The sequence below is a fragment of the Mus caroli genome, chromosome 9 (assembly GCF_900094665.2).
Source record: "Mus caroli chromosome 9, CAROLI_EIJ_v1.1, whole genome shotgun sequence".
Classification (NCBI taxonomy): domain Eukaryota; kingdom Metazoa; phylum Chordata; class Mammalia; order Rodentia; family Muridae; genus Mus; species Mus caroli.
In genome coordinates, this window is record NC_034578.1 from 116,362,263 (window position 1) to 116,377,867 (window position 15,605).

Sequence of the window (15,605 nt, forward strand, 5' to 3'; positions counted from 1 at the left end):
GTGTAACCAGTCCTCCTTCAGCTCACCCTCTTGCCCGGGAGCTAGGCAGGCACTTCCTGCAGTAGTCTCTGTGCTACACTGAACAATAACTAAAGCTGGAAGCTCAATAAGCCCTCCTTAGGCTGGTGTCATCCCACTGTGCAATAGTGAAGCTCTGCCTGGGTTTGAACTTAAACATCATTGCTAGTGAGGCTCACTTGGAGAGGACAACCCTTCTATTCATTTGAACCAGTAACTATGTTTACCTGATCTTAAAACCAAAATGGGCTGCCTTCCCTGTTACTTGCCAGATGATCTGTCATTTTGGTGGTAGGTCTGTCAAGCAGGCTTTGTACACATTTCCTACAAAGAAAGATGTGTTACAACTCGTGGTTGGGTTTTCTAAAAAGTGAGAATTTGTGCTGTGCTGTTGTGGTTTCCTGAGTCTTAAGATTGTGCCTGCTAAATTCACAGGAGGAGGAGGGTCCTGTGAGGAAGTCCTCAGAGATACCTTGCTGGCATCCAGAGTGGAGTGGGGTCAGGTTAACAGGGGTAGAGCTTTACTCCAGTCACCCTTTTTATGTGAGGGACCACAGCAGGATATTCCATATAGTGGGAGTTCTGGTACATACCTAGAAGCACAAGGATGATATAGAGCCAAGTCCTACCTACAGAGGTGGCAAAGGGACAGAAATGCAGATGGGTACTGTCTGAGATGTAGACACACCTCACAGGCAGTGGTTGGAGGCTTGTAGGAAAGCAAACACCATACTCTACTAGCACTTTAGCACACTGAGTAGGCCAGCATTCACAGAGGCATGCCTGGAGGGGTGAGGTGCACAGGATGCTGGCAGGCACGCACCCACACGTCTGAAGAAATGTTGTAGGTGGGAGCTCCTAAACAGCTGTGCTCCTGGTTCTGACCAGGTGAAGGGAAGGGAAGATGGGGCTTCTGACTGCAGCTCCAGTTTTGAGCTGTCCTTGGGAGCTAGACACCTGACTCTTTCCTCTGCAGCAGCCACCACGCCAAGGGCACAGATGAGGTACTATGATCTGGGTCCTGATAGTGAAAGGTGCTGGCAAGATAAGCAGCTGCTCTTGATCTGACAGGTCTGATGGCTGGCGGTTCTCTAGAGAGTGATCTTCTACCACACTGCCTCCGGAGAGTAGTGTCCTGAGTACAATTATAAACTGGTGAGATCTGAAGGAGAAGGCAACATTGTGGGATGTGGTCTGTCCATTCTCCTACCCCTGACTCTTCAACCGCCAACATTAGAAGTTACAAGTCTCTGCAGTCAGTGGTGAGGCCAAGCAAGCAGCCCCAGAGAGGGCTGGCTCAGCAGGCAAAAACCTGGCCATCCTAGTTGGAGCTCTGGAGCCTGTGTTTTTAAAAAGCCAGATGTGGCAGGAGAAACCCTGCCTCAGGCTGATGAGATGACTCAGCTGGTCAGGGTACCTGATGATCCAGGTAGCAGAGGGGAAGCCAACTTCCCCCTTCCACAAGTGACAGTGGTACCCTGTAAATGAAAGTGGGATTGTGTTTTTAAAAAGGCACTGTCCCCACAGAGTGGAAGGCAACTGACCCCAGAGAGCAGTGCCCTGGCCTTCACGCGTGCACTGGGGTGGACAGGCACACAATTTTTCGAAAGGAGAGGCAAAGACCTCTTAGGCTGGGAACAGTACCATTTGTATTTCCAAGAGATCTTCATGGACAATAAAAACCATATCCTGTGTCCATTTGGGGTGGGGCCAGCAGACCGTCAAGCCAGATATTCTCAAGAGCTTGAGGTGCTGTCAAAGGCAGAGCCTTGTGGGTAATAGAAACTCCCAACAGCTAAGCGAGCTGTCACATGACCATTTTGATGAGCATTCTGTAAAAGACTCCAGCATGGCTGAGTGCATAAATAGAAAAGTAGAACATGGCTGCTGCCCTTGGGGCATATGGGGCCTTGAACAGAGCCACCTACAGAAACAAGAGACTACCTGCTGCACAAGGTTCAGTAGGAGCTGTGTTTCTGGGCCTGTTGCCTCTTGGTTAAAGCTGCTAGTCACATCCTCTACCACTGGGGTCCCAAGCTTCTGTCTAGGCCAACCGTATGACCCAAGAAAGTCACAAGAGGCCACCGATTCTTTGCCCTCTTGTGCTGCCTTTGAGGTTACCACCTGGGCTGTGGCTGGTTTTTCAGTGTGTGGGGAAGGGAGTAAAGGCTGTGAGCTGGCTGGGATGGGGGGAGCAAACCCTCCATTCTCCTTGTTCAGCAGCTCTCTGCTGGACTAGAGCACAGGAAATGCCAGCCTAGTGTCCCAGGAGTCTGTGAGTGCACACAGAAAACAAAAGATGTACACATGTGAAGAGCTGTAGGGTGGCCACCACAGCTACCTAGGTATCCTCAGGGCAGCTGTGGCCACTTACTTTCTGGCATTTCTTGAGGGCAGCACAACCAGCCCCTACTTTTAGGCTGTGGTTTAGGGCAAAGGCTTGATCTGGGGGCAGCCACCTGCCTGGTGCTCTGCTTCTGTCTGTGCCTGGTGTGCTTAGTGGCTGCTGGAGTTAGGGAGTGAGGCTGCAGTGCAGGCTGGAGCCTGGGTCAGCACAGGGCAGGGAGGGAGGGCGTGGGGCAGAGCTAGCCAGTGTGCTCATCTATCAAGTTTCCACAGTAGTTTATAAGCTTGGGGAGCAAGCCATATCACATTGAGTGGGAGAAGCGGGGGAATGGGAGGCGTGGGCAGTGGCTGCCAGGCCTAGTGTCTAGCAAGACAGCAACCCTGCTTCACACCCCAGGCCCCTTGCCTGTAAACAAATCACCTGACAGAATGTTCTGGGATGTTAAAGCCTTCCTGGTTTAGATTGTTCCATGTTCTGAAAAGGAGAGAGGAAGAGGAATGTCTTGTTGTTTTGAAGCAGTTTCTAGCAAGATCCCAGAACTCAAGCACTGGACAGAGAGGGGAGCTAAGACCCGAACCTGCTCCCTTAGAACACTTAGCCACATCACTGCATAACGCAGCCAGGCCAGGTCCACATGGGCACACAGCTTGGTGAAAGACCACTCCTAGCTGCATGGAATCCTTAGTGCTTCTGTGTCTGTCACCTCATCCAATTCCCGCTCAGGACAGTGGAGCCCTGAGTCCAGTCATACCAAGGGGCCTTGTAGGCAAGAGGAGGGCCTGCCTGGCCCAGGAAGCTGAGGCCTTTGCGGTTGGTTGGGCATGGTATGGCTGTTTTCATCATGGGGCTAAATGGGAGCTGGCAGGCTCTCCAGATCACCATGTCAAGGCAGGGCTGCTGCTAGCAGTAGGACCAGCTTCTGTCCTACAGAAGGATCCCTCTGCCTGCCGGCCCAACCTGGGCCAGCTGCTTCTGGACATGGTTCATGTGTGCACACTCCTCCCCAGAGAAATATCCGGGAGTAGCAAATGGGCCAGAAATCTGGTCTGAAGTCCCAGAGGCCCCAGTCCAGGGCTGGCTCGAACAGGCCTATCCCACACAGCAGTCCCTCATCCTTCAGTGTCCACCAGAATTGTCACTTGGCACATGGCAGAGATTGTAAGGAATGAGGGGCAGTCGGGAGAAGCAATTGTGCCCTGACACCAGCATCCCCACAACTGCTGGACTCCAGTGTCCTGCACTCCTGCATGCAAACTGAACTTGCTGTGCGTGCCAGTCTCACCCAGGCCTCCCTAGGATTCTTGGAATTGTCTGTCCTTGAAAAGGAAGTGGCCATGCAACACCAGAGGAAAGTGGGGCTTAGATAAGCCTGCTCCCTAGCTGCTGCTAAGGGTTGTGGCTCACCTGAGTGGAGGCCACTTGACCTCCACATAGAGAGGAATAGGTCAGTCAGTGAGAGGGCTTGAGACATCAGGTTCTGGCCCATTGATTTTATTAGCTCCACTTGAGGCTGGTGAGAAAGGATGGTGTGGGACCTGACCACACTGTGCAGCAGATGGGGGCCACAGGATGGCCGTGTCTAATGCCCAACAGCCTGGAGGAGTTCCAGGGCCAAGGAAGCCACGACAGTGTCGACGGGTGAGCTGTGGAAGAGGAAAGTAGTGTATAGGGGTCAAACCTCCTTAAGAGGCTGGGCCTCTCAGCTGCACCTCAGCCCCAGCCCCTGGTTCCTAAATCTCTCTCTCCACCCTGAGTCTAACCCCTTCCTCTCTACACTGCCAGCTCCTGTTCCACTGTGGGCTCTCACCTCCATGCACCCTGGGATAATGCTAGGAGACTGCAAGTGGGCAATTAGGAGCTTAAAACAGAAACTTTGTTTTGTTTGAGACGCATGTAAACCTGGCTAGAAACAAAGAAAAGCTAGAAACAAAGAAAAGCATGGCAGCTCCCGAAGAGAACGTTAGACCACGGGTGGAACCCTCAAAGGCAAGGAAATAGCTGTTAGCGCATAATGGGGTAGGTGGGTGGGGTGCCGCATGAAAGCAGCAGTCCAGCAGACAGGGCTGCCACCCAGGGACAGTGCCATGAATTCCTGTTCTGCGCATCAAAGGCCCTGAGGGGTGGTGGAATGTCTTTGAACTTGGCCTGCTTCTGGCAGTCCAGGACAGTCCTGTGGGGCCACACTGCCCACCAAAGCCCCAGGAGGGCTGGCATGGATGGAAGGCCAGCCTCCTGGCAGGGCAGTCTGAGCAGAGCAGTGCCACCCACTCATCCGGCCTTTGCAGGTGGGGCATCTGAACAAACCCTGAGAGACAAGGCAAGGTCTGCCTGTGTCCTGGGTGTGGGCGGAAAGGTCACAGCCTTGTAGAACGTTAAGCCTCGTTTGGACACATTTGATCCAAATTTTAGTCCAACACAAAAATAAGCTACCTTTGGTCTCAGGGCAAACAGCCCCAGCAGGTGTGCAGACCCAGATGGCTGGCAGAAGGGCTTTAGGGAGCTGGCTGACCACCTCCCTCTTCAGTGGTCAGGCCACCCTGAGCACTGGTCAACACTGGTGGCTGTTCCTGGCCTCTGCCTCACACCAAGGGGCCCAGCAGATGAGAAGGACGGCACCATCCAAGCCAGACTCTCTTCCTAACCCCACAGGGAATGTGGGCCGTGAGCTGCTGCAGAGCATCAACCTCACAGGCCACAGCCACAGCTTCCTTCATATGGATACAAACCCCAGATACTGTGTGTGAAACCAAACAATGGAATGCCAGATACCAGGGTAGGGGATGCGGGGACCAGAGCCATCTCCCTGGGCTCTGTGCTCACCAAGCCTCACCCTAGCCAGGCTGCAGCACTGAACTGACTGGTGGGGTTGTCAGCAGTAACCCTGCTTTCCAGATTGGGTACCTACCACTCAGAGGCTGTCAGTCCACCAAGTGTCATCACTGAGATAACCATGTCTGTCTCCAGTGTGGATGACATACTCCTTGGGTGACCCCTAGTCCATAGGTCTCACCAAACTGTTTAGTGGGTGTGTGTGTGTGTGTGTGTGTGTGTGTGTGTGTGTGTGTGAAGCTATCCCTCCACTGTCAGCAGCTGGGTGTTCGATCACTCGGCAAAGAAGGGCTGAGGAAGGCAGCCTGATGATGCTGTCAGGGTCAAGACTACCTCTGCTGACTCCCATGGTATTCTACCATCAGGCCTGTATTCCTTCTCCAGTGGGTGGAGCCCAGTTGTATAGTGACAGGCCACAAGATATTGGCCCTGATAAGTGAGGAGGGAGAGAGGGGCAAAAATGGTTCAGAGCATTTGCTGACCTGAGCGAGCAGTCAGTCACTTCGCTCCTCATACCTGTGAGCTGGAGCAAGGCGCTCCAGGGCCTGCAGAAGGCTGCCGGTGTTCTTGAGGTTTTCCAAGAGCCTCTCATTGGATGTTACCTAAAACACAAGAAGACAGCCTCAGTTGGCCCGTCCCTGACTTGTTGCTGTTAGATGACGGTCAGGCCCATACAGTGGTCAGGCCCATACAGTGGTCTGTACATAGTCACTTTGCAAGGTAAGCATTTAGTATGTTCTAGGTAACATGGAGGATAGTGAGCCCCACAAAGCCCGGCTGCCCCGCTCCTGGCCTCAGGAAGCTGAGGCCAGCCAGCCTCAGGTCACCGCCACTACAAAAGAATTCCACGCCTTTCCACTTGATCGTGGCAACTAAGGTGGGAGTAGTGTCCCTCATTTTCAGGATGAGCCTGAGGACTTGGGGGCTACATGGATCCTAAGCTGGGTCTGCACCTCCACTGAGACCCTCTTCCTCTTCCTGGTGTGCCAGAAACGTGGTTAGAGAACCACACATAAGGATGGCTGTCTGAAATGGCGATTGTGACATCCTGGTGGTGAGAGTAAGCACAGGCTTCTGTCTGTGTGACCTGTCCAGGTCCGCTCACTGCGCACACAGCCTCGAGGGGGGCTGCATACACATGTGGTGCACGCAGAGGCTGTGCTTCTTCGGGAAGTCACACCATAAGCTGCGATGAAATTGCCTTTACCCACAAGCCTGCTTAGGAAGCACAAATGGGAAACTACAGGGACAACCAAGTGCCCAGGAGAGAGGACCATGATACCAGCCTTTGTGGAGGGTGGAGAGGCTGTGACATGCTGTCTTTAGGACATGACACTGCATCCATCAACTCTCAGCAGTTGTCACCTGGGCAAGGACAGGGTAGAAAGGGAAGGTGCTCAGTGCTCCATAGAACAGGGGAGGTGCTCTCAGTGCTCCATAGAGAGGGGAAGGGATGGCTGCTGTGGGAGGGAGAAACATTCTTTATGTCCTATGAACCAGTGGATGGCTGCACACCTGAGCACATAAGGACAGCACTAACTTGACCTAATGGGTTTTTAAAGGATAGAGTTGGGCAGGGGCCATGCTGGGGGATGTGGGAGAAGTTGGATGGAGGAGGAAGAGTAAATGTCATATTTATTGTATGCATGTATGACATTCTCAATAAGAAATTGTACAATTGTCTTAAGCAAACTGAAAGAGCTTACTAAAATCAATGAGAGTTGGGGCACTCCTGGACTTTAATAGCCGTTGCTGACTTGTAAGGAGGAGTACGTTAGACGTTACAACTGGAAAGTTCCCAAACCCAGAGGACTAGAGCATAAGAACACAACAGCCAGGGCAGTATGGCACCACCAGAGCCCAGCAAATCTTACTACAGCAAGCCCTGGCTATCCCATCACTGCTGAATCCAATCTTAGGAAGATGATAGATGGCCGTAAAGAGGAAATGAATAAATCCCTTAATTAAATACAAAAAAATACAGTCAAACAGGTGAAGGGAATGAATGAAACTGTTCAAGACCTGAAAACAGGATAAAAAGCAATAAAGAAAACACAAACTGAGGGAATCTTGGAGAGGGAAAACCCAGGGAAGAGAACAGGAACTATAAATGCAAGCATCACCAACAGAACATAGGAGATGGAAGAGAGAATCTGAGGCATAGAAGAAATTGATACACCAGTGAAAGAAAAATGTTAAATGTAAAGTTACTGACACAAAACATCCAGGAAATCTGGGACACTATGAAAGACCAAACTAAGAATAATAGGAATCGAGGAAGGAGAAGATTCCAAACTCAAAGGACCAGAAACTATTTTCAGCAAAATCATAGAAGAAAATTTTCCTAACTCAAATAAAGTAATACCTATAAACATACAAGAAGCTTACAGAACACAAAATAGGTTGGAACAGAAAAGAAAATTCCCTTGCCACATAATAATCAAAATTAAATATTCAACAAGGAAAGAATACTAAAACCTGCAAGAGAAAAGATCAAGTAACGAGTCAGACTGTTAGAATTATACCCAACTGCTCAACTGAGTCTCTAAAAGCCAGAAGAGACTGGGCAGACATCTTGCAGACTCTAAGAGACCACAAATCCAGCCCAGACTACGATACCTTTCAATCACCATAGAGGGAAAAAGCAAGATACTCCACGACAAAACCAAATTTAAACTAATCTATCCACAAAGCCAGCCCTACAGAAGATTCTAGAAGGAAAACTTTAGCCTAAGGAGGTTAGAAAACACAAGAAATAAATAACTTCACACCAGCAAAACCAAAAGAAAGGAAACACATGCGCGCACACACACACACAAACCCAGGAATTAATAACCATTGGTCATTAACTCTCAACATCAGTGGACTCAATTCCCAAATAAAAGGACACAAGCTAACAGAATGAATGCAAAAACAGAATCCATCCTTCATCCAAGAAATATACCTCGACATCAAAGAGAGACACTACCTCAACGTCAAGGGCTGGAAAAGGCTTTTCAAGCAAATGAACTCAAGAAGCGAGCTGCTATAGCCATTCTAATATCTAACAAAATAGGCTTTCAACCAAAATTAATCAAAAGAGATGAGGAAGGATACTTCATACTCATCAAGGGGGAAAAAAAAAACACTGAGAGGACATCTCAATTCTGAATATGCCCCAGATGCAAGGGCACCCACATTTATAACAGAAACATTACTGAAGCTTAAGTCATACATCAAAGCCCACACATTAAGAGTGGGAGACTTCAACATCCCATTCTCACCACCGCCTGACCATGGACAGGTCATCCAGACAGAAATAAACAGAGAAATAGTGGAGCTAACAGACATCTACAGAACATTTCACCCAAACACAAAAGAATATATCTCCTCAGAACCTCAGGGAACATTCTCCAAAATTGATGATATACTCAGTCACAAAGCAGATCTCAGCAGATTCAAGAAAACAGAAGGAATTAACCCCCTGCATCTTATCAGACCGCCACGGATTAAAGCTGGACATGAATAACAACAGAAACACCAGAAAGCCTACAAACTCATGGAAACTGAACAACTCTCTACTCAGTGATCACTGGGTCAAAGAAGAAATAAGGAATTCAATGAAAATGAACATACAACATACCCAAACTATGGGACACAATGAAAGCAGTGCTAAGAGGAAAGTTCATAGCACTTCATGCCTACATAAAGAAATTAGTGAGATCTCAGACTAGTGACTTAACAGCACACCTGAAAGCTCGAGAACAAAAAGAGCACATGGACCCAGGTGGAGTGGGTGAGAGTAAACTCGGGGCTGAAGTCCACAAAGTTGAAACAAAGAGAACAATACAAAGAGCCAACAAAAAAACCTGAGTTGGTTCTTCGAGAAAAATGAAAAGGATAGATGAACCTTTAGCCAAACTAGCTAAATGGCAGAGAAAGAATATCCAAATTAACAAATTAGAAATGTAAAAAGGCACATAACAGACACCGAGGAAATCAAAGAATCATGAGGTCTTACTTCAAAAACCTGTACTCCACAAAATTGGAAAATCTAAAAGAAATGAACAATTTCGTGGAGAACAGGTATTTAAAGACCTCGTGATTCTTTAGATTTCCTCAGTGTCTGTTGTTATGCCCCTCTTCTCCTCTTACTAAAGTTAAAATCAAGATCATATACACAACTTACATAGGCCCATATCTCCTCAGGAAATAGAAGTAGTCATTGACTGACTCCCAACAACAATAAAAAGAGCCCAGGGCCAGATGGTTTTAAAGGCCCAAGAACTTGGGCACTAAGATGACCACTCAGTAAATGGGACCTCATGGAACGGAAAAGCTTCTGTAGGAGACCCATCATCAACTGCACAGCGTGGCGGCCTACAGGAGGGGAAGATCTTCACCAATCTGCACAGCATGGCGGCCTACAGGAGGGGAAGATCTTCACCAATCTGCACAGCATGGCGGCCTACAGGAGGGGAAAGATCTTCACCAATCCCACATCCAGCAGAAGGCTGATATCCAAAATATATAAAGAACTCAGGAAACTACAGTTTCAACAAAACAACTCAATTTAAAAATGGGGTATGGATCTAAATAGAGAATTCTTGACAGGAATCTCTAATGGCAGAGAAGCACTTAAAGAAATGCTCAATGTCCTTAGCCATTAGGGAAATGCAAATCAAAACAACTCTGAGATTCCATCTTACACCCAGCAGAATGGCTAAGATCAAAAACTCAACTGACAGCACATGCTGGGGAGGATGTGGAGCAAGGGGAACACTCCTCCATCGCTGCTGGGAGTACAAACTTGTACAGCCACTTTGGAATCAATTTGGCAGTTTCTCAAAAAACTAGGAATAGTTTTACCTCAAGACCCCGCTACACTGTTCCTGGGCATACAGCCAAAACATTCTCTACTACCCCACAAGGACACCTGTTCAATTATGTTCATAGCATCTTTATTCGTAATAGCCAGTAATTGGAAACAACCTAGATATCCTTCAATCAAAGAATGGATAAAGAAAATGTGGTACATTTACACAATGGAATATTACTCAGTTGTTAAAAACAATGACATCATGAAATTTGCAGACAAATGGATGGAACTAGACAAGATCATCCTGAAGTAACCCAGATACAGAAAGACAAACATGATATGTACTCAGTTATAAATGGGTATTCGTCAAAAAGTACAGGACAGCCATGCTACAATTCACAGACCAAAGATGCTAAGTAACAAGGAGGGCTCAAGAAGTGACATGTGAATCTCACTGAGAAGGGGAAATAGAATAGACATTGTAGGTAGACAAGGGGAAGGAACTGAACAGAAGTGGGGGTGGGGATGGTAACAGGACAGATCAGGTGAGAGGAGGACAGAGGGAGAGGACTGAGAGGAACAACTGTACATGGAAAACTCCCAGGAATCTATGAGGGTGATCCTAGCTAAGAGTCCTAGCAATGAGGGTGGGGTGGGGTATGGCCAGCTCCTGTAACCAGGCAAGACTCCCAGTGGAGGAACTGGGATACTAACCCAGCCACAAAACCTTCAACCTACAATTTGTCCTGCCTACAAGATGTACAGGGGTAAAGATGGAGCAGAAACTGGGGGAGTGGCCAACCAATGCCTGCCCAGCTTGAGACCCGCGCCATGAGGGGGAGCCCACCCCTGACACTGGTAATGATACCCTGCTGGACTTGCAGACAGGAGCCTAGCATAACCGTCATCAGAGAGGCTTCACCCAGCAACTGATGGAGACTGATGAAGAGACCCACCGCCAGACATTAGGCAGGGCCTGGAGAATCCTGCGGAAGAGAGGGAGGGAGGATTGAAGGAGCCAGAGGCAGGAGTCAAGTACTCCTTGAAGAAAAACCCCACAGAATCAACTAACCTGGGCCCATAGGGGCTCACAGAGACCAGGGACCATGCTCGGGACTGACCCAGGCTCTCTGCACAGATGTTACAGCTTGGCCTGGAACAGTAGGAGTGGAGGCTGTCACTGACTACATTGCCTGCCTTGAGAACCCTTTCCTCTTGCTGGGCTACCTCATCTTGCATCAATAGGAGAAGATGTGCCACGTCTTACTGGGGCTTGGTTGATATCCATGGGAGACCTCCCCTCTTCTGAAGAAAGAGGGAAGAGGAGTGGAGGGGATGGGGTGAAAGGGAAGGACTGGGAGGGGGGGGGCTGGGTTTGTAAAGTTGATTGATTAATTAAAGGAGGCACAGCACCATTCCAGGCTGGGGTCCCAGACTGAGGAAGATGGAGAACGTGAGCTGACTGTGGATGTGATGTGACCAGCCACCTCAGGTTGCTGCCACCATGCCTTCCCTACTATGAACTGTGACCCAGAATACACCCTTTCTCCCTGACAAAACAAAAAGAAGGCATAACAGATCGACTGCGGTGCAACACTACACACGCTCACGTAGATCAAAAGAAGGCTGGAGAGGAGGAAGTGGGGGCATCAGGATAAACAAGTCCCATAAAAAGGCGAGATCCTGTCAGGATCCCACAGCGTCAATAACACACAGCAGCAAGCTGGCTTCTAGGTGAGTTTTAAAATAACCCAGCAACATAGCACCCTGCCAGCATCCAGAAAGTTTAATAAAACTATGATGGAAACCCGGGGAATAAGTGGAAAGGAAGCTGGGGAAGCAGAAGAAAGAATAAAGCAGAATAAGGTCTGAAGAACTCAGTCTTGAAGTCTCCTCTGGGGCTGGAGTGACCTTGCAATGTGGTAAAGGCTAGAGTGGGGCAGTCTAAGACGTCAAGGACACTTAGCTGTGGCTCCTTGGTCCCAGTCATGATAATCTGATAGGCAGTGTTTGGCTAACATCAAATCAATACAGAAACAAAAATTACACTGAATACACGGAGCTCACCAATCATTAGAGCTGGGGAATTTGACCTTAGTACTAAGGTGAGTTTTATCCAGTTTCATTTCTGCGGCTGTGCTAAAACTCTGACAAACAACTGCTTAGAGGAGAAAGGTTATTTTAGCTTATGCCCATCGCTGTGGGGAAGCCAAGGCAGGAACTTCAAAGTGAAGTCACAGCACATTCACAGTAGGAAAAAAAGAAAAGAAAACTTGCTTGCTTGGCAGCTAGTGCTTAGCCCAATTCACCCATCCCTAAACAGTGGAGAATGCCCTGCCTAGGAAATGGTACTACCCACAGTGGGCCAGGCCTTCCCATATCAGCAGACATAATTAAGACAAGTCCCACAGACATGCTCACGGGTCAAGCAAACATAGACAATCTGTCATTGAGACTCTTATGAGGTGATTCTAGGTTCTGTCTATAGTTGACACAAAAGTTTAGTTAACCAAAAGTTTGTGTCTAGTTAACCTAAACCTTGTGTCTAGTTAACCTAAACTTTGTGTCTAGTGAATGGAAAGTTTGGACATAATTCTGGGGCTGTAGTTTAATATGTACATATACACATGCATATATGTGTGCTTATGCACATGTATGTACATATTATACATACGCACAGTCTATATAAATACATAAAAGCTGGAAACATGCGTTGAGTAACATCTAGCGTGACTCCTCAGCCCTCCGCTATGGCTCTGTTAACACGGTGCATTGAGCCAGCTTCCACCCACTCAGCCCGCACAGAACACTTGAAATAAATAGCCTGAATGTTGGTGAGAGACACAGCCATCCCACGGACTGGCCCTCAGGTCCTCCCGGGCTCACAGGTAAGGCAGATTCGTTGTACAGACTACTCCGTGGAAGATTCTGGTTCTCTAATCTCAACTTCAGCTTCTCACACGGCAGCCCAGCATGAGGAACAACCCTGGGCCCTCTAGCAGTGGCAGGACCTTGAAGGTGGCACTGACCTTCAATCAGTGTGCAGCCAGGGCTGTGAGAGCCAATGACTGGTTTGCTGGCCATTCAGAGACAGCTCCAAGCCTGCATATCAGAATGGACTACGTTGCTCATCTCCACAGGCTTCAGGAAGTTGTCAAGAAACATGATTCCTAGGAGCCCTCATGAAGCTTGGGAAAATCTGCTTCTACCCAGCTGTGGTGTGTATATGTGTGCGTACAGGCCCTGGCTGTGGTGTTTGTTTATGACTGTTAATATCTTTGCTGAGCCTGTGTGGCAAAGCAAAGCTGAGGCACTTGAACATCCCTGACAGGCCCGGGCAGTGCCGATAGACAGGATGCACCAGAGGCAGCCCAGGTGCTCCGTGGCACTTGTTCCAGACACACACATCACACAGGAGGATTATTTTTAATTCTTTGGGCTTCAGATCTCACAGGTACAAGTAAAAACAAGCAAGTAACTATGACAACTCTACTTCACAGAGTTCAGTTTCAAAAACAGATTTGCCATTCAACCCTTTTGCCGGCCTCTTACATGCTCTGTCTTCTCAGCTGCGTTTTTTTTTTTTTTTTAAATGTGTCTTCAAAGCTGTTTCTCTTGAATGCTTCTCAAGACACTGTCACCCTCCCTCTGCCGTCTGTCGCCAGGGCAGGATCTGAGGAGAGCCACCATGGACCAGTTCCTCTCCTGCCTTCTATCATGTGTTGTGGGGTGCATTCTGGGTCTTCCCAGACGTCTCTGGCAGCTGTGAAGGTCTCACCTCATGTTAGGCCACACTGTTCCATGTAAGACTCCTGTGTGCCTCATGACCTCCACAGGATGCTGACTGAGCGCATCTCAGATGGATGGACAGATTTTTCACACAGTCTTACTGAGCTGCACTGGGAGCTAGGTGCATGTGAGGCTCCTCGGAGTTCATTTAGAGGTTTATCTTCCTCACAAAAGCATGTGAGGCCCCTAAATAAGGAAGTGAGCTGAAAGAAATCTGGAGATGCCTCAAAAAGGGAATCACCCATGTCTGAGTGAGGGCTCTGTCACTGTGAAAAGACACCATGACCATGGCAACTTGGGAGAAGGAGAGTGGAAGAAGGAGAGGATAGTTGGCAGGAGAATGGGCAGAGAGCTCACCATGTTGAGTGAAGTAAGTTGGCCTCGGAAAGACAACTATGGAGTTTTCTCCCATCTGTGGGATCTGACACGAAGGCAGAGGTGGAGCTGTGTGAGGGGGGAGGATAAAGCTCAAGACAGTGGCTCCTAGCACTGGGGCCAAAGGGGACAAGGGACACAGACAGCCCTGCAGGGCTCTGCAGATCTGCAGGCAGCAGGCTGGGAGAGCAGGCTCCGGTTCAGGTAGGTACTTCCCTTCCTCCTTCTGGCCTCTCCTGGCCTCACTGCTCAGCCTAACTGGATTCCTGCTTCTCAGAGTTGGGGCTGCACTGAATCTGCTTGACCAGAAGCCATAGATGACAAGATGGGGGCCTCAGTGTTTTTCTTTGCACCCGTAAGACACAATTATTTTTTAGATGAAATCTATCCGCAGCTGCTTCCTCCTTCACTTGAGGCTGGCCAGGTCTCTCAGCTCTCCACAGGGCAGGTAAAATGCCCTTATTGCTTAGCAGCTGTTCATAATTACATCTGTTTCCAGCCATTAAAGCCAGTATGTTTGAAGTGTAGAATGTAAGAGAGCTGGTTTGGGAAACCTTTTAGGCCTGATGGAACTATCTACAAGAGCCGGGCCCAAAGTAAGTGAAGGGAAGGAACGGGTTTAATTGGCAAGAAATGAGAGTTATGGACCCCTTGTGGGATTAGGCATAGACTAGAGCCTACCCAGAGAAAGATCTAGTGAGATACAGGGTTAAGGTGCACAATTGCCAAGAGACTTCACTAAGTGCTTAGAGACTAAAGCAAGGGTCTCCACGGCGACAGCACGTGAGACAGCAGGTGACCGTGGGATATGGCTGGAGTAATTCCTGCCAAGAGAGAACATTCCAGTAGTAGTCATGTGATCTGGCAAGTGTGAGGACTTGGCTCAGAAGTAAGGCACTGCTGGGTAGGCACTGTATACTTGAGCCACAGTATTATAGCAAGCTGTTCCCATGACAATGAAGGAATTGCCTCTGTGATCAGAGTCAAGGGGATATAAGTGAATATGTGTATGAATATGTCTTTCTGTTTGTATATGTATGTATGTATGTATGTATGTATATGCATGGGTGTATGCATGTGTCATGCATATGTATGTGTGTGCACATGCATGTGTATGTCTTTCTCCTTGTCTGTGTGTGTTGTATATTTGTGCATGTGTGTAATATATATGTATATGCATGTGTGTATGCACATGTCATGCATATATATGTGGGTACATGTATATGTATATACCTTTCTGCTTGTCTGTGTGTATATATATTTGTGCAGGTATATATGCACATATATGCATGTGTATATGTGTTATGCATGTATATGTATGTGTGTATGCATGTGTATGTATGTGTATGTAGGGAGGGCAAGGAGGAGACTTGGAGGGAGAGAGTAACCTAGCAGCCATTTCTCTCTGGATTTACCTGTGGAGGGAGGGAAGCTAAGTGGAACTATGCC

At 48.3% G+C, this 15,605-nt stretch overlaps 1 protein-coding gene across 3 annotated transcripts in view; it reads right to left on the reverse strand.

Moving 5' to 3' along the window:
* Window positions 1-3,840: 3,840 nt before the first annotated feature.
* Window positions 3,841-15,605, reverse strand: part of Ulk4 (unc-51 like kinase 4) — a 283,269-nt gene continuing 271,504 nt past the window's right edge. For 2 of the 3 annotated variants that reach the window (XM_021173384.2, XM_021173383.2), the window contains exons 36-37: window positions 5,711-5,796; window positions 3,859-4,008 (exon numbers count right to left, since the gene is read on the reverse strand). In XM_021173384.2, coding sequence (XP_021029043.1) covers window positions 3,945-4,008; window positions 5,711-5,796 — 150 coding nt within the window. In that variant the 3' untranslated portion in view covers window positions 3,859-3,944. Of the gene's footprint in view, window positions 4,009-5,710; window positions 5,797-15,605 lie in introns of all 3 variants that reach the window. The other variant, XM_021173385.2, reaches the window with a different exon arrangement.